The sequence below is a fragment of the Netta rufina genome (assembly GCF_964035555.1).
Source record: "Netta rufina genome assembly, chromosome: 3".
NCBI lineage: Eukaryota > Metazoa > Chordata > Aves > Anseriformes > Anatidae > Netta > Netta rufina.
The window spans coordinates 46,325,134-46,344,720 of NC_140125.1; the positions used below are offsets into that span (position 1 = coordinate 46,325,134).

Here is a 19,587-nt window from a genome sequence, read left to right on the forward strand (position 1 = left end):
ACTAGGCAAGGCATGCTCACACTGGGAAAGAAGATATTCTAAGGAAGAAATGTCAAGGGTATGAAGAAGGAGAAGGTTGGATCAAAATCTCCACAGGACAGAGACAGCCTAGTCAAAACAACAGGTCACAAAGTTGTCAGCTTTGTGCTCTTCTGAGCTTGCTTCTACCTGCAGGATCTCTGCTAGCTCTTTCCTTTGGATTTAACCCGATGCTACATGTATTGTGACTGCAGTTTTCTCACCATTTACTCTAAAAAAACAGCACTGCTCTGTCTGCTGTGTGTTTCTCACCAGCCACCTGGGTGCATAAAGCAATCTCTGCCAATAGTATTCATGCCATTTCATCTTGGTATCAGATAATTGCCATCTAGTAGGAAATACTCTCATCTGGATCTCTCATCATTACCTTGTATCTCTCTTGATTTTGTGTCTAGTGAATGTAAACCATTAACATTTCAGAACTGAAGCACTGTATACAGATTTTACACTGTAGAAAATGACTGCACTAGATGCACACAAATAGGCATTTGAGTTCTCTGCTTTTTGCCCTCTTCCCTTCATAAAGAAATCAATTATCAGTGCATGAATATTGCCTTGTAATTTCATTGTAAACTAATGAAAGTCCGTCACCAAGCAGTGACAGAACTTTTGCTTTGGGAGTCATTCAGCACCTGGAAAGGGAAAACTTAAACAGAGGAGTAATTTACCAAATGAACACTCCTTTCAAAAATTCTTTCCCTTTCTCTCAGAAATGTAATTTATGAAGGCTTTCAAGGAGGAAACATGATGGAAAGATAAAACCTCCTGTACAAAGTTCAGATTTGCAACTGAATCAACTCAGGCTGAAATCCATCAAAAATTTGACATGCCTGAAAACTGCCTTCCCAGGAGCATGCACTCTGAAACATAATCCTATTAAATACAGTGTGGAAAATAAGTTGTCCACTTTATTTTATCTTGCTCACCAGAATTCCTGTAACTAAATGCTGCAAGAAGAAGTCATATGGATACATGTAATGAAATGAACAGGACATACGCTTTCCACAGGCTGAAATCCTCCTGGAGTCTCACAGCAAAGAGCAGCATATAGGCATGTTTCCCCTCTTGTTCACACCAACCTACTTGGAGCTCCCACCAATGCTAATGAGTAACTAATCAAGGGAAGGCAAGCCACCAAGACCTGAATTCTACCTTTCAATGTTTTTTGTTTATTTATTTATTTATTTATTTATTGTCATTTGATGGCCTGCCTGATGGACAGCAGAACAAGAAGTGTTGCAAAAATTAAGTTCTCCATATTTTAACCCCTCTTCCTAATTTAGGCAGCGGGGTGGAGAAATAAGGGTTCCTACTACCGTCAGCCCTTCCCAGAAGTGACGGAGAAGGCCGTGCTACTCTTTCACTCCCTCCTGTGGTGGATCCCGAAAGTTTCATAGAAGACAGGTGAGCTCCCTGCCCCTGACGATGCTGCAAAAGGGATGCCACTGGGCTGTATCTCCAAGGGAGCAGACATGAGAAAGACATGTATAGAACCACCCTCTGATTTTTATCTTAAGTTTCTTAAGTCTTTGATGGCTGTTTCCAAAAAGTCATTCATCCAACAGACCTGAGACAATTTACTAAACAAACAAATATAAGTTCAAGCAGACTCTTCTACGGTTTCTTTGATGGTGGTCTTTTTCATACCTTTTTAATTCCCTCTTGTGGGGAAAGGGCACATTTAAAACTTGTGCTATCTGCTTCTACAAGGCAGCATACTTGGTATCAGGTTTCACTTATTTATTTCATTTATCTGATAGAAATCATGACTTTAAAAAGCAACATATGTCACGATGCTTTTTCTCTCTAATGAGAACATCAGGCCACAGGATAGCTACTCTCTGGCCTTGAACAGTGCTACACAACACTATTGGTATAAAAAAGTGGCACACAGCGACAGCAGTATTTGACAAACACAACTTTGCAGAGCCTTCACTTATCCATTACCGTGGATGCTAAAGGGAATGAGAACTAATAAAAACACTGCAATTAAATACATTGAGAAATTCTCACCTAAGTAGATGGCCATGAGGACAAATGCACTAACTTGGACAACTGAGGAAAGCCATATTCCTCATGTCCTTACAATGCCTGCCTTCCTCTGATGGTAACTCTCCTTTTAAGAGTGCTTGGTCCACCTCCCAGTTCCAAATATGAATTCAGTGTGTTTGAATGCCTGTACAAAGTCAGAAGCAAGGCAAGTGCACTGCAGCCAGCATTTCATGCACCTATCAGCTCACCAAAAGGTGATTCTCTCATTTTAATAGCACCACCTTTCTGGTGTGCTGCCACCTCCATATTCCCCCTCTATATTCTCCAAAAGGGGTCCCTGACCCTAACTCTACCACCAACAGAAAGATGCCACTGCCAGTGGCACTACCTGCTGCCATTAAAAATAGCAGCACCTGGCAAAGAAAAAGGTTTGGGAATCCATTCTCTAGATCACATGATCTAGATCCCAGGCAGATCACAAACTTTCTGCTCTCAGATACTTTAGAAGAGCTGGTCTGGCTTAATAGTGTTTCTATTCACATGGTCATATTATGGTTAAAATATATTAAATAGTTTGCATATCCACCAGAATTTCACCCTCCATTCTCCCACTCCTTCAAAGCACCAATGAGACTCAGTGGCAGACTCTTTTACTAAGATTAAACTCCACTACTCCTCCATTTTACTTAGGATAAGAGCAGGAGAAAGATAATGAAACTGAGTCATTGCCTTCCCTCCCTGACTTCCACATATGCCCACGATCTGCAGGTTTTCTCCACCCCACAGCTTGCTGTGTGGATCACAGTGAGTCCATCCTGCTTATCATTAAAATGATTTTATATTTGCCTTTACTTTCATTTTGAAAAATGTACTGACCTCTCCTGATGATTTATGCTGCTTATTCACTCACGGTATCTTATCTGAATACCGAACAAAGGTCAGAGTAGTGACAAATAAATGAGAATTCTTGCCCCAAATGTGAACAATTTATAGTAGCAATTGTATCCCAAAAATCTGGAAAATACAACATGCAGCCATGGCATAAATAAAGAAAGCACATTCCAGATTATTTTTTTCTTTGTTTTCATGTAAGTAATCTTTAGGTGCTCTAGGATAGAGAGTTGAAGATTTATAGCACATGTATGACAGCTAATTTGTATACAGTTTGAAAGTGAACACCTAAAAGTCAGGAAAGTATACTATTTCATCCTCAGAACAAGTTTAAGGTAACACAAAAGTGTTACCTAGGTGCCTCAGAAGATGACAGAATAGGCAACCTGAAATAAATGAAGGAAAAAAAAAAAAAAAAAGAAAAGAAAAAAAAATCAACTAGGTTTTGGATAGGTATAAGGTAAACATTCTTGAGTGAGATTTCTAGCAACACACTGGAGCCAGGGAGAGAGCTGGACTGGATCTCCTGGAGGAAATGTTTTCTCTCTCCATGCTGACAAAAAGTCTAGGATGTATTCTCTATTAGCCTGGATTTTCAACAGCTGATGAAATGCTTACTGGTCATTTCTGAAAACTAATAAATTAGAATGGGGAAAAAAATCACTGAAGGGCAGTTACTAACTCATCACGGCAATTTCTTTTGCCAAGACCAGCTAAAACTTTAGTTCACAAGACTAACTCCACATACAATTATTTCCCTTGGTCCATGTTAAGGAATGATGCTGTGTTAATGTTGCTTTTTTGAAGAATATTCATAATTTGGTACAGTCATATTAAGAAACCGTCTGCTACCGCGTGTTCCCACACCAATTGAAATCCCAGTCAATATACTTTTGGGCAGCTTTCATCATCCTGTAACCAAAGTTTTCATTTTTGCATCCTATGCACACCGCTGCATTACATCAATGGCTTCAATTCAGACCTGTGCAGATAAGGTAATTAGACAAAAATCAAATGCAGGAAAAAAAATGCAGTTCTTTATGCTGTACCACTCTGCTCAGTCAACATTATTTTCCTGAAGACAATTACCAAGTATTGCTTATGGCCAATATTTTGCCGTGTCTTAAGTTATCCTTCTTTTTCCTTTGGTACCAATTATTCTGTGTAACATCAGCATACTGTAAATAGTTTTTGTTTGTTTGTTTGTTTTCCTAATGAATTTCCTCTTTTCAGGCTCCCAGCTGGAATTTCACTGGAAAGTATCTTATCTACCACAGCAGATAAAAATGAAGGCAGTGAATATAGATTAATACCCAGAATTTGATACAAAAATGTCAACAGAAGCATGTCCTGGGAGAGTGCACAGGGCCATTGAGATCAGAATGACTGGCATCATCAGAATTTGGTTGTAGAATATAGTACAGAGGAAGAGGAGGGGAGGGTGGTATGTCAAAAACAATTCCGACATTCTTTCTGAAGAAAGCATTCCAGCTTTGCACCGTCAAATGGCCTTCATTGGGAACCTGGTATCTGAACTTTCTAAAAATCTACCTCCAAACATAACAATGAATCAACCTGAAGCATTTCCTTCACAAAAAAATTTAGAAACATTTGGGGTTTGATCCTAACAAAAACAAACACTTGGAAATGTCCGAGTCCTTTGCAAAATGTAACCCCGCAGCTTCACCAAGATCGTAGGAATTTGTTCAGATAAAAACACCACTCCTGAACCAAACTCAAACCTGCATTTGCTGTTCAAAAATAGATTTTTGATCTCAACTCTTTCTTACTCAGTTTTTAATTTTCAGGCGCCTCTGCCCTTCCCGGTCTCAGGCCCAACAGGAAATGGAAGTACCAAAATACCATGAAAATGGCTGTGCCTGTGGTAACTCTGGTCTGGCTGAAGAAGTGGAAACACTAGCAAAGTCCTGAGCGAGCCAGATCTTGAAAAGACTTGTAGCCTGATTTCCAAACCAACACGGTTCAGATAGGTTTTGGATAGCAGCTAAACCTTTGGAGGCTTCTCAGAATGAACCAAACCCTGTGGTTTGCCAGCTCTCAAGGAATACTCATGGCCATTCTTCAAGGTATTCAGAGGGCAATAGGGGAAGAATGAAAATATCCGAACTGGCCTAAGTATGCATGATTTACCTCAGTTTCCTCTGTCCTGCTCTTCCCTCCCTACCCATAATCACTTCTACTCTTCAGTTTTAGCTTTAAAATCTTACGGGTGTGCAGTCGACCTGCCATCTCCATTATGTATTTCACATGATAAGGTATGGTGTACATTGGCTGCATGCAGAAATAGGACTTTTAACTCTGATCACAAGTATTGCTGGCTCTTTCAATAATAACCCTCACAGGTTTTGTTTTTGTTTCTTTAATGAGAAGTGTCTTGAGAGAGAGTTTATTGCTAGGAAGCATTGTTGAAAGTGTTTTATTTTCAATGCTGATGTACCCTTGGTTGTACCAATGCCCATTTGCAGTAACAATGCTATTAGGATCTGGAGCCACTTACAGTTTTATTTATGGTCTTGGTTTTTGAATCACAATTAGAGTAACTTTTCCAAATGTTTGGGTTTGCAGGCGCCATCCAAATGGGTCCTTAACTTGGAAAGCTTTGATTGTGTTTAGCTTCCATTTACTGAACTACCTTAGTGGTCCATCTTATACTGGTGAGTGTTGTGGAAGCTATCCAGGGCATTAAATGCTATTGAATACTCACAAAGCATGTGCCAAGGGAGAAAAAGAAAACAATTGTTCCCTGAAATATTCAGCTTCTGATGAAAGGAATTTTTAACAGGCAGAGGTGTTCATTTCAAGAAGCGATTTCAAGCAAACTTTCTTCCTTCATAAGATCTAAGATCAATATTATATTCAGAGGGACACATGGTTCAGCAAGGCTTTGAAAGCATAAAATTAAATAGTTTGTGGTATGTTACAAGTCATCAAGATTTTAAAATAAGAAACACTTGTGTCCTATTGTTTGTACAAGCACATGCACACACACAACACTGCAACTGAGATAAAAGCTAGGCTGATGGTTCCAAAAATACGGCGTAACAATGCCAAAGTAAGTGTGGCGATAAGTGCCGTGATCTTAAACTTACTTCTTCTAGGAACAGACTGAGCTTTCTTCAAAACACAGTGTTTCAAAACAAAAGTACCTATAACCTCAAGATATAACTATTCCCCTAAGATAATATGCCAATAAGGCTCTGTTCTCACCAGTTTCAGACGTCCAGAAAGCATGGTTGTATATCACAGAGCAGAGTAAAAACACAGCATCATGAAAGCATTCCAACAATGTGCTACAGGAATTGCAGATTATTACCTGACTTTCCATAAACAAGGTAAAAAGACAAGGTTACTTAAGATATTTTGTGGAAAGTAAGAATGTTTTACATTAGTATTTGACACAAGGGGAGGAAAAACCAGGAGCAGCCAAATTGGCTACAGTCCCTCCAGATCTCACAGTTTCTTATGAGACAGCTCTCAGCCTACCTTCCAGAAATGAAAGCCATTGTTCTGTTGCCAATGTTTGTTTATTTGAAATAACAGTAAATATAACACAAAATAATGTTCTCCTCCCCCATCTATCCCTGTGGCTCAGTTATTAATACAGAATTGGAATATCATGTTTCCCCTCACTTTCCCTATTATTGCAATATGCTTCTACTCAGGAGACAAACGTCCAGGAGCAACTTTAGTAAAGAGTATTTTTTGACCACAAGAGGCCAAGATTGCTACAAATTCAAAGTAGATTCAGGCTGCGTCTAAGCTAGTGAACCCACAAAAACTTCAAAACTCTTGGTGCACATCCTGGCTTCCCAATAAAGATTCAGGTGTGCAACTGCTGATCCCTCATGTTTCTCCTCTGCTCTGGCATACAGATGGGGACCCATGCATGTTCTGGCTGGGTCCATATTTTGGACAGAGAGGAAAAAGTTACAACACAAGTTACAACTCATTTTGGATGTAGCTGTGAGAACCTGAGGACCAGAAACTAGACCACCTGGTACATTTCAGCTACCTGCTGACTACTTGGATGTCAGATACTGATCTGATGGTTATTACCAAGGTTGTAGGAAGCCATCTGCTCATCAGTCCCTGTGGACCTGCAGTCATATTTGCCATTAAGCAAACAGAAATCTGTTGGAATGCTTAAGTTTTGTGAAAACTGTAATTTCTTGCTATTGGACTATTGCAAAGCTTTCAACATCTGAAAATCACATATTCAGAGGTGGTTGTGGGGTTTTCTGCCTGAGAGAAATCCAATGCAAAAACGTTATTCCTAATTAGACAAGGATACAGCTCTATAAACTGCTGAAAGTCTTGTCCAAAAGTAATACTTGCTCCACTTCTGGAGCTAGCAAGGATGTCAAGTTAAAACAGCCCAGAAGTTTGTTCAGCAACATTAAAAACAGCTGGTGCCCCTCTCACTGCCCATAGTGAATTTTACTATCACAACATTGCTAAGGTTCACCTTATGGCAGATTTATCACTGTGGTTAAGGAGCCTATGCCCAAGCCATTATTGCCACCACCTGGCATATCCCACTGGCAGCGTATTACCATCAGGGATCTGCACACTCTCCCCTGTGATCATCCTGCAGTTTTCATGAAACTCAGGTCCACGGTATGTGTTCTGTCCCCACGGCTTCTGCTTCTTTTTAAAAACATCAGTCTGTCTTTGTTATTCTTCCAAGCACAAATAAAAGGAAAACCTTCATCTGATGTGTAGGAAAAAAAAAAAAAGGTAGTTTTCTGTCATAACACAAGGTCAGAGCAGGTGGAAAAAAAAAAAAAAAAGTTATACATTTCCTTGGTGCTTCACAGCATGAGTTTTTTTGGTGGTAGTGGTGGTTGTGGTAGTGGGTTTTCTTGTTGTTATAATTGTGCAGATATTACCCACAAGTATTTGGGAAAGGTACATGTGAGAAGGGATTATGCAGTCTGTGCATTTTGCTATAAGCAAATTGACTGCAGGAGTAAAGAATGATTTAGTGTCATGGTATTTGTTGCTGTTACAGTGATGTTGGTTTTGTTTTATTTAAATAGGGAAGTACACTCATAGCAGAAATAAACCTGCCTCATGCAACCAGAACTCAGAGTTCTTGTGGGAAGAAGTAAAAAGTATGTGTACATGAGTGTGTATGCGTTGTTCTCTTACCACGGGTCTCTGACAGCTCATTACCCATTTTATGGAAGGATTTCTAATGTACTTGTATGTGCCACCATCTCTGTAAGATGAGCACAGACTGCAGAAAAACTAGCATGGGCTGACCACAGCCCAGCAGTGACACATCCAGCCACCCCTACCAAAACGTTTGGGTTTAAGGAGACTGAAAGCTTAAAGCCTCCAGTGTCATTGCCCTTTCAATAGAAGAGGGTGGGGATTCCACCAGGATTGACTTTTCTAATCACAGCTCATAAAGATGCATATTGTTGTAAGGTGCAGAAATGAACAATACACATTCTGGGTGGGTGAGAGAACAGAGAGGCTTCAGACATCTCTCAGAATTAGCTGAAGTCCAATACATTCACATGAGTTTATGCCATTTTATTTTTAAAGGGATTTCATAAGTGCTCTTGGCCAGATTTTTATTCCCTCAGCTTTAGAAAGGCAACCATTCATAAACACCAGTTACATTGACAGTGATTGATATGCATCTGTTAAAGGCTTTAGCACCATTTGATCCTTGTATCATTTTAAGATGATATAGCAGTCACAATCACTCCTATTTCACACTTGGATTATTTCTGTTAGCATCTCTAGTTAACTTCCGTGCTGACATTCAGATTTTTTTTACGTACTGGAGAAAGAATATAACATGTCATCTCTTGCAAATTCCTTTTACATATTTGTGAAAGTGAACTTGGAATTAAATTACAATGCTAACCTGTTAACTGGAATAGTACATCACCTGGCAGTCTGTGGGTGCTTCAAACAAGTTCTTAAAAAGATCAAAAATCACTTGACTTTATCTGTCCCGCACTTGCAAATGTCACACGCTATAAAATTCATGGGGCAAACTCACTCCTTTAAGGTTTTCAGTTAGCAGCTTCTAATCTACAAATCATTTAAAAAAAAAAAAAAAATGAGAAGGCAAAACTTCTCCTGAAGAATTTCAGGTATGAACAGCTCAGCCGTCCCCCACCACTGCTTCTCCTTGAGCTGTCCCTAACCCCCACCACCACCAAAGGAAAGACAAGAAAAGAGAAAGAAAGAAAGAAAAGAGCGCTCAGTATTTTACATAATTTTTCTGAAAGAGCGAGGTGACATAGGGTCTATGTCACTTTGCAACTGCCTGTAACTTCAGCATAATAAACTCCGAGGGGCACAGCCCTCACCCAAACACTTAAAAACAGCTTGAAAGGGGTGCTGGTTGCCCGTTATGTTTACCCAAGCACTTGTTTAAAAACACATTTAAGGAAAATGTTTTTATTTCTCCAGATTGCATTAATTATAGCTTTGCAAACATTGCGAGCTCTGCGAGAAGGCTGAACCGAGCTATTAGCTGCAAACCTCAGGTCTTGGCTGGAGAAGTGGTTATGGCTTATTTAGCAAGCCTAATGAATTGGCTCGCCCAGCTCCGCGCAGAGCTCCATGTTTAGCACCGCGGAGCCCGGAATAGCCCGAGCCTCACGCCGCTTTGGAAGCAGAAATAAAAAGAGAAATCGCTCGACCTAAGGCGGTCCTCGCTGCAGCGTTATTCCCCGGGGGGGTGGGGGGATTTTAAAAAGCAGCAAGGCGGGCATCACCCACCAGCTTCGCCCGGGGGCTCTGCGGAGACCCTCGGCGAGGCTTGGGGGTCCCGCTGCGGGCCGGGCCGGGGGCAGCAGCCCCCCGCCGCCCTCAGGTGCGCCCCGGGGCCGGCATCCCGCGGCGGGGCGGCCTTACCGTGAGGGCGGACAGCTTCTGGGCCGGCACGGCGGGGAGCAGCTCCGGCAGCAGCAGCAGCAGCGGCACCCACATCCTGAGCGGCGGCGGCAGGGGCTGGGGCACCCTCCCGGGGACGTCGCTGCCCCGCTCTGCTCCCTTCTCAGTCGCTTTTTTTTTTTTTTTTTCTCCTTTTTCTTTTTTTAGCCCCCACCCCTTGAAGTGTGGCTTGGGGCGCACGGCAGAGCGCCGGCAGTTTCGCCCTTTCTCCGTGTCCGGCGGCGCTCGGAGATGCTCCCCAGCCTCGCCCCCCTCCGCCGCCTAGCCCCGGGGGTCGCCTCCTTTCCTCTCCAGCCCCTTCTCCCCCCTCGGCGGGGGAAGAGGGAGGAAAAGCCGGGGAGGGAAGGGAAGGGAGGACCCTCCCACCCCACCCCACCGCTGTCCGCCGCCGGCGGGGGGCCGCGGGAAGGCAGAGCCGCAGCCGCGGAGCCGGGCGCTGGGCGACCTCTCCTCGCCGCTCCTTCCCTTCCCCTCTTATCCTCCCCCCTGCCCGGCCCGGCCTCCGCTTTCTCCTCCCAGACCCGCAGCTCCCCGCCGATTAACCCTCCCCGAGGCTCCCGGGGGACTCCGGATCGCCCCCCTTCCCTCCCCTTCCCTCCCCTCCCCGTGGGGCTCATCCCATTCCCCCTCCGCCTCCCCCTGCACCACCGCGTACAAACGCAGGCGGCCGCGGCCCCCCGAGCCCGGTGCACCCCACTTTGCTAGATGGGGACAGCAAGAGCCGGGAGCAGCGGGATGTGGGATGGGGTCTGGGGGCTGCCCGGGGAGCGGGCAGGGGCCAGGGACAGCCGGGAGCGGCTACAGGTTGCCGCGGGGCTGCCGCTCCGCATGCGGTACAGCGCCAGGTGAACCCTCCCTCCCGCCGGCTTTGCGCTTTTCTCGCTGATGTTTCGGGAGGCAAACGGAGGAGTTTTGTTATTTCCCCGCTGCGAACCGCCGGAGGATCTCCTCTGCTCGGAGCGCCGGAAAGAAGCCCTTCTAAGTGCATGTTTGCCACTGGAGCAGCCCCCCGCTCCTCCCCTGAGCCCCACGGCTCCCGGCCAGCCCGCAGAGATCCCCGCGGTTCAGGGGGTCCGAAGCGACCAGGGCTTTTTTATTAGGGTTGTGCTCGTCAGAAGGAGAGGACCCAAGTCTGAAAGGGCTTTGGGGAGGCTGCGAGGCAGCACGCACCCAAGTGACAATTCCCCAGACCCGACCTCAGCGGCTGGGCACACCCTGGCTGCCAGGGCTGGGCATGGAGCACGCTCCCCGGAGCGGTAGCTTCAAGCCCAGAGAGGCAGGGAGAAGTAGAAATTAATCTAAGACAGATTTGGGTGCCCTGCTTGAGACAGCCACTGCTGACTTCTCTGGATCTTGCGATGTTCAGAGCATGCAGCCAACAACCCAGCCACAGATCTCAACTGGGCACCTAGAGCAGTAAAAATTTGAAGACTCCCCTTTTCTAAAGTTTGGTTTTAAACATCTTGATTGTGAACATAAAGTATGTGTGCACATGCCTGTGTGTGCTCATAATATCTCCTCGACTTTTCCATTGGAAAAAAAAAAAAAAAAAAAAAAAAAAAAAAAAAGGAAGGATAAGGAAGCTATCACAGGTGTTGTCTGGGTCAGAGCATGTTTAGGACCCTTCACTCCACCACACAGACCCCCATCAGTCTCCAGCTAGCAGCATCCCCCATGGACACAGCAGATTGACATTTGCTGCAGTGGGCAAAGCAGGACATTTTTTCCAGCAAGGACTCTGCAGCCATTTCCTCACAGCTGGGAGGTGGTGAACCTTCGCAATGTCGATGCCCATCAGAACCAGAAGATTTTATCCTCATGACCATGCCTCCAGCCATCCATGCTTGTGTCCCCTCCAGCTATACCCTGATTAAGTGTTACTTCTTCTATCCCTCAGAGTTATTCTCCGTGTGGACCTAGTCCCACTCCCCTGTCATCAAGCCTCTCGTTGCCTTGTCATTGCAGTCATTATCTTCCCAGTCCTCTTCCTTCCTTCTCCACCAGTCCATCCCAGTCCGTCTCCCTGTCCCGGCCCAGGCCTCCTTCATCACCAAGCAGCCCTACAGCCCCGTGGCTGCCTTTCCACCTGCCATGCTCTTTGGAGCTTGCTAACTCCACAGCCCCTTAGTCTTCAGTTCAGGGTCCTTCTGTGCACTGCTGCTGTTCAGCCAGGCAAAGGCAATATGCAGCAGTCAGTCCCTCAACTAAACAGCACGGCAGTTTGGATTTGGCATTGCAGGAAAAATCCAAGCTCAGAATAGATGAGAAATTTATCTAATAAAAACAAGCTGCAGGTTTTTTAGGGTTTATGACTTCATCAGATTTGAGTGGATTTCCAGAGGTGACAGTAGCCAGGAGACCAAAATGAGAAGTCTGAAGTCCAGAAACTGGTGGCATTATGGTTTCAAAATAAAGACCCCTTGCCAAAATATGCATTATTATTTTGTCTACTGTCATTTCCCCCGTTTCTTTTGAGAAAGATATTTGACTATTCAGCCTAAAATTTCTTCTTCCCTTTCTTTGCCCCCCATCCCAGAAGATAATTCAGCCCAACGAAAATATTTTTAAAGGAAAATGTGAGACCAAGTGATAAAAATACTGTCAAGGATCAAGCAACTGAAAATAGTGTTTTATAATGTAAAAGGCAGAGTGATTTTAACAGGCAGAGCTACCAGCCACCACCATGGTGGTAAGAAAACTACCTGCCTCCAAAAACTTGCAGTCAGATTAGATGAGAGTACAAAAAGGGAAATAAATGTTATTCCTTGTTAAAGGTGGGGGAAGGACCATAAGACAGGCACATCAGTATTCTTCACAGGTGTTGTTCTCCCATTTAAAAAGGGGTCATATCGCCAGAAGAATGCATGGGTCCCCTTTCCATGGATATCACTGAAAGGAAATTTATGTTTTCCACTTCTTGCTCTAGTTTGTCAGTGGTGGTTTTATCCTGAGCACAGCCTTCTCCCACAATGTTTGAGTCATCTCATGGTGAATTTTGACCCAGCCACCTCTTCATCCATGCCAGCACCATGTCCAGACTTATTTGTACTACATCAGGAATTGTACCCAAGTACAATTGAAGTACAATCTGAAGTCCTATGTGGGTTCTTTCATAATAAGACCCAATTTTTCTCCTCTTTCCTCAGTCTCTCCAGAACTGTGTGCTCAGGAAGTTGTAGAAAGCAACTCAAGTTGCTTAAATGAGTGAACTTCACAGAGCAATCCTGTACAGTTTTACAGCAATGGTTAGAATTATACAGGAAACACTTGATACAACTTACTGGAGCATGAGAGCTTTCCTCTAATACCTTTAATTAGGTCAGAAAATGCAAAAGGAAATTATACCTCATCTATAGAATTGTTCAGGCTGCTTTGCAATCCTGTATATAGTTGACCATTCCGTATTAAATTCAACAGAAATGTTCCAATAAGGATATTGGAAATTCTGACTTTGATAAAGGAAGAACTGTCTGGCTCCTAAGTATCAAGACTACAGAAAATAAATCCTCTTAAGTAAGTTTCAGTGCAGCGCTTGTGCCTGCAGGGATGGGCCACTAGATCCAAGCAGAGATGTGTTCCTTGGCTGGGGTACGTAAGGGCTCAGGAGTCTGCTTCCCATTGCAGGATCAGTTGGTGTTTGGCAGAAGATAGCGCAATTCTTAGAAAGAGATTTTTATTTTTTTCTCTTATGGGTCCCTGGCACTAGCTTTGAAAGAATTAGCAGGCAAACTCTGCACTCTCACCTGCTTTTCAAGTGTGCTGCTTTTCAAGCAGTGAATATATTTTGCAGCCAGTTTGAGGTATACCAAATGTTTGATTCTTTCTTTAAGTTTGGAAAAATAATGGGAGATAATACTAAAATTAAAGCAAATAGTTCTTGTAATACTTAGAGAATATACGTGCACCTATAAATGTGCAAACAAGAGTAGAACAGTTATTTCTATTCTGTATAGCTATGGCATACCTCTTTCTCCTAGGTTTCTACATTGCAGAATCACAGAATCATCTAGGTTGGAAGACACCTCCAAGATCACCTAGTCCAACCTCTGACCTAACACTAACAAGTCCTCCACTAAATCATATAAACATCATAAAGTCCAAGTCAGTGATAGAGACTGATAGGGACTGCAGAAGCACAAATAATAACAAAAAAGGGGTAATTAACTTTTTTTGTCTGTTTGTTTGTTTTTTAATTTGTAAAGTATTATCATTAGCTTCTTATAAACAAAGGTACTTAATCAAATCCAGCTGACATCAATGGAAAGTCTCCCATGATTTTAATATGGATATAAATGAAAAGCCCACAAACAGTGACCCCAGATTCTAGCCCTACGATATTTAGGGTATCATTATACTGTATCCACAGGGATAATTATATTCTTGACATATAACTGTTCAAAAAAAAAAAATAGATATGTATGTCTAGTTTAAAGGAATAATAAAACTCTCTGATGCTTTATTTCTTTGTGTTTGCTGTGAGTAGTGGAAGATGGAGTCCCAGAGTTAAGTAGGATGTTTTGAATCTTCTTTATCTAAAAATAAAATAAAATAAAATAAAATAAAATAAAATAAAATAAAATAAAATAAAATAAAATAAAATAAAATAAAATAAAAGATTTATTCATTTCATTATTTTGAAAGTAGAAAATTATCTTTGTAAACTTTAACATGCAGTTTGTTTTAACACAGCTATGAGCAAACAGCTGATGACTGAGCTGTGCTCTGTGCCACATGAAATGTAGAGTGGAATTTTTAAAAGTGTTTATGGGAACCAGGAGCTGAGATCCTGTTTTTGAGAGCTACATAGGTGAGCCAAACCCTAATCCCAAAACACCAAGGCCCACACATTATTTGATCATTAAAAATAAAGCCATGAAACCAGCCTTTTAAAAATGGGGACAGAATGTAGGAGTAAAGTCAAAATTGTGAGTGGGTAGGAGGAATGGGCCCACATGTGACTAGTTTTGCTTGTGAAACACAGATAGCTTTGAAAAGTGTCATCCTTAGGTGAGATCTTCCAGTATTAGCATGTTGCATTTTTCATGATTAGAGCTTACAGTGTGGGATTTATCACACTTTAATGAGCAGTCAGTATGAGGAAAATTACTTAAGCCTTCAAGGCAATAACAACACACACACAAAATCATGCTTTGCATCTTGTAGGGTGAGAGCAGAGCAGAGCTAGTACATTCCCCATCTCTCAGAGCCACAGTTCTGCCATGCTTCTCCCAGCTGAGCATGCTCTTCAGGCTTTTCTGAAAGATGTTGCCTGTTGTAACGCAGAGAGAGGCATTGCTGCTGACTCACTCACCTTACATTAAATCATCCCTCACAGCTCTTTGGCCAGGAGTGCTCCCCTTTCACCCAAATGTAGACCTTAGGATGGTGAGGTCAGGATCAAGAGCAAACCCTGAAAAAACAGCTCGCTCCTGTGTTAGATGAACACCTGGGATGGCAAAAAGAATGTGAGTGCTGATAGAGGGAAGAACAAAAAAAAAATAGCCTTTTGGCAATGGTGCTGACAAACAGTCTGCTGTCCGATCATCTGGAAACAACCACGGATTCTGCACAATTCTCAGAGTCTTGGAAAAAAAACATAGTTTGGAGACTATCGGAGAGAGGAGCTCTGTCTGAGGAGGGATATATGTATCCACAATGCTTATAACTAGATTTACACCAAGAATGAAAATCATACAGAAAAAAAAAAATGGGTATTACATGAAGTGATATACTGACGGTAAAATGCCTTCCTGAGTGCTAGTGAACAGCTGAAGCAACACAGGATGCAGTAGAAAAATGCATAAGTCACAAAATAACTTTGAAATCTTTTGGCACACAAATAAATGCGCTTATCTCATATTATTCCCCTTCCTTGACCAGACTTATTTTTCTGGCTGTACCTGTTGGCTGTATGGCTCAGCATTTTGCAGAGAAAGTTCTTTCCACTCACAGATAGAAATGAAGGAATGAACAGTTTGAATTAGAAGATATAAGTCTTCCTATCAGGAATATCCTGGACAGCTGTCAGAGATATGCTACTTCACCATCCCCTATGCACTGCTTCTCAGGACAGGAAGAGTTCTACTGTGGGGATAGATGGAAATGCTTTCACAGGAAAAGTGTGGTATTTTAGCAGTGGAAATTTCGTACAGTCCTAAAAGTGGAATAAAAAGCTAGGTAAAGTGTATGAGTATTTCTTATTTCCAGTCCCCAGCATTGACATTTGTATTGTGTACCAGCTTGCTATTTCAGATTTGGAAACCCATAGTAACCCAAAACCCATTATGTTCGCCAGCCTCTCCCTCAGCCCAGTGTAAAGCAAGCTTTGTGGTCCCAAGCCAGTCTCCTGCGGGAACAAGGTGTTTGTGAAGCCTTCACCACAGCGAGCAGCCTCAGTCCAGGCACCAAAGCCTAAGTGGGCCCAGAGCCAGAGCCACACTGTCACCACTGACAGAGATCAGCCCAGGACAAGATGGAGGCGAAACCACCTGAGAGCGCTGGGAAGCCTCCCTCACCCATTCCTGCACCTTCCCATCTGTACATAAACATGGGCTTAAGGCTCCAGGCCTGCTATAGTGGCACCTTGCTCAAGGATTAATGCCTTTTAAGAAAGCAGGAAATAGGAAGCAAACAGGCAGATTGTGGCTCCCCCTCATCCCACCTCCCCTTCCTTCCTGCCCCCTCCCTATAACAGGCACACAGGGCCAAAAAGCTGTGCTGAATGGGAAAACATAGCTCATGGCTACAAACAACACTCTCATTTGCAGGGGTGAAATGATGGAAACATGATCAAGAGGGTGGGGAGGACCCTACAATCAGTGGGGAGCAGGAATGTCTCCATCACAGGCCTGTGGTCTTACAGGGACATCCCCGTAAGGCCTGTGGGGCAGCAGATCCGCAGTGCATGGCCACAGACAGGTCTTGGTTGCCTTCAGGAGATAGTAGCACACTGCGATCTGTATAAGAGTGGCCATGCTTGACCTATTCAAGCTCTTTGCAGTGGGTGACAGTGGCTTTTAGTCCATTAAGAGTCATATTTTCTTACCTGTCTGAAAGAGGACAAAACTGACAAGCAAAGAGAGAAGCTCAGTTAAGCCTTCAAGGAAAACACCACAGTTTGTTAAGAATGTTTGTTTCATTTCTTTTTTATGATTTTCCTTGGCTGTTTTTTCCCAGCGGGTAAGAACAGGTACATTTTCATAGAGTGGTGGCAGTGAAACAACAGGTTATCATGGCAGTGGATATGGCTCCATTTCTGCTTTTAATCAGTTCTTTCCGTTTGGATTTACTTGGTATTTCAGAGGCTGTGATTTTCATGGGCTTCACAAAGAGCTACTTGGCTGCACCTTCTATAACCAGTTTGTTACCTTTGCTGACTACTAAACCAATTAACAATCATGCGTTTTGGAGAACATGTTGATAAGTGCCAAGGTTTCTTCAAAACCCTTAAAAAAATCCTGTAACGTAATGTCAAGAACTCATTTGGGCATGTGTTTCTTTACCACTTTAGAGAAAGCACAATATTATTATATTTTTTTTTTTAAAAGCAAGGCAAAAAGCAGAAGGTTTTATGGGTTTTGGCAGACTGGTCTTTGTTGCTAGCATTTCCCCTTAGGCTGAGTTAGTGGTAAGCTGCTGGCTGCCCCTGTCTCTGAGGCATGCAGAGGTAAAGAGGGTGGCAAAGAGACAAATTTACAGCAAGCACTAAGTACAAAGACATTGTGAACAATTGAATAAGGACCTGTCTGCTTAGACAAACAACTTGCCCAGGGTTTTTCAGCATGACGCTGACATGAGGCAAAAAGTTCGTTTCTCAGAGCTGAAGAAAACCTTTCTTTCTGGTTGTGGTTTTAAATCTCTGACAGGCTCCATAAACATTAATCTGTAAGGTGTTTAAAATTTTGTGCCTTAGCGAAGATTTGTGCGGGTTCTGTGGTTTGTATTTATTTCTATGGAGTGACTGTGGAATAAGAAGAAAGATTCCTGCTTTTGAAGTGTAAACACTGCCCCACTTGAGAGACAGAGATATGAATTACACTAAATATTTAGCAAATGATTGGTTTCCACTGGGAGAATAAAGTATTTTGCATTGGAAGACATACAGAAAAAAAGCAGGAGAAAAATTCAGTAGTTTCATAACTATTTTTCTAAGAAAAAATGTGAAACACTATCTGTAACTGGCACTTTGTAACCCTTAGGTCATTTGGCCTTTCCTGAGCTCACAACAAGAGCTGATCAGAAATTCTTCAGGCAAATGTGACTGTGCATGTGCTTCTGTTAGAATACAGCCAATTTTTAAAAGCTGTTCTCTTCGCAGAGGCGTATCAGCTGCAAAAACATCTTCCTTGGTAAAGACTTCTTGGGCCCAAACACATGCTTCTGCTGAAAATCAGATAGAGCTCTGCCTTTGAGGCTAGCTGAAAAGCTGGTGTTTGAGCTGTCCTGAGGCACAGGAGAACCTGCTTCCAGCTCCTGTTTTGCCTGACTGACTCCCAGTTCTTCCACCTTCTATTGTAATCACCAGTTTATCAAACTGTCCTGCAGCAGCTGTGATGGATGAGTGTAGAGGGACAGAGTAAGCTTTTGGCAGGCAGTAGTGCCAGGGCTGAGGAAATGTTTATGCCAGGTGAATGTCCAAAGCAGCTGGCCAATGTGGAGTCTCCGCTTGGTTTCTCAGGAGAAGATTTTTCTGGTATTCTCTCAGGAAAAAAAAAAAAAAATCCTTGCAGCTATGTTGGCAAAAAATGCTCGGGTTGCCAGGATGTGTTATTTCATCCTTGGAACCTTGGAAGCAGTGCACTGCTGGGAGTTGCACCACCCCTTAGGGGTTTATTGATATAAAAATTCCAGCATAGATATACTTGCAAACTCTTCCTAGCATATGCTATGCCTCTGGAATGGAAAAAAAAAAAAAAAAATGGGGGGCGGTATTTGAGAACATTTGGCATTAACATTTTTTTTTTGCACATTTTTACAGAAACATGGGATAAACAGTAAAAATAAGCTAGGCTAACAAGTTCTGTGCCTAAGCAAATATTATAGGGTGCTTTGTTAAACTGGGGCTGGCACTGCAGTTAGAGAAGAAAAACAAACAACAGTGTTACTTTTCTTTGAGATTTGTGGCTGGTCAACCCTATTAACTGCAACTAAAATCTAAATGTCATCTTAATAATAATAATAAAGTGATGTCCCTTAATTCTTGTAAATCATATTGAATTCAGTTGCATTCCTCTGGTGCAACTGAGAGCAGAATTTGACCAAAAAATATTAGCACTGCTCTTTTTCTCACAGGTTATGCATATTTCATGTAGAGATGTCTAACTACATATCAAATAGCTGATCATCTGCCACCTTGGCAGCCAGCATAGATCCCAAGAACAGACTTGATATGATTTATCTCAATACTGCAAATTAGAGGGAAAATATGCAAAGATAGTCTGAAAAGAGCAACGGAGGGCAGGTCTACCTTTCCAGGTGTGATTACAACATGTCTGGACTCTGCAAATGTCCCCTGGGCGGCTTACCTCTGGTGGAGTGCCTGAGAAATCACATCTGTCCCATGGTTTGCTACATCAGTGCCTAATTCACACCATTAGGACAGCTCCAGAGAGCAGGCTTCTGCATGCAGCCAGGGCAGTGAATAGAAATATCAGCTGTCCTTGAGCCATCATTTGTGCCCCAGACATTATGAAACTGTTCCTTTCCCCCCCCCTACACAGCTCT

At 42.9% G+C, this 19,587-nt stretch overlaps 1 protein-coding gene across 2 annotated transcripts in view; it reads right to left on the reverse strand.

Annotated features, from left to right (window-relative positions):
- SMOC2 (SPARC related modular calcium binding 2) overlaps positions 1-10,087 on the reverse strand; it is a 145,336-nt gene extending 135,249 nt beyond the window's left edge. For both annotated transcript variants that reach the window (XM_084283354.1, XM_084283353.1), the window contains exon 1: positions 9,826-10,087. In XM_084283354.1, coding sequence (XP_084139480.1) covers positions 9,826-9,900 — 75 coding nt within the window. In that variant the 5' untranslated portion in view covers positions 9,901-10,087. The remainder of the gene's footprint in view (positions 1-9,825) is intronic.
- Between the last annotated feature and the right edge of the window lie 9,500 nt (positions 10,088-19,587).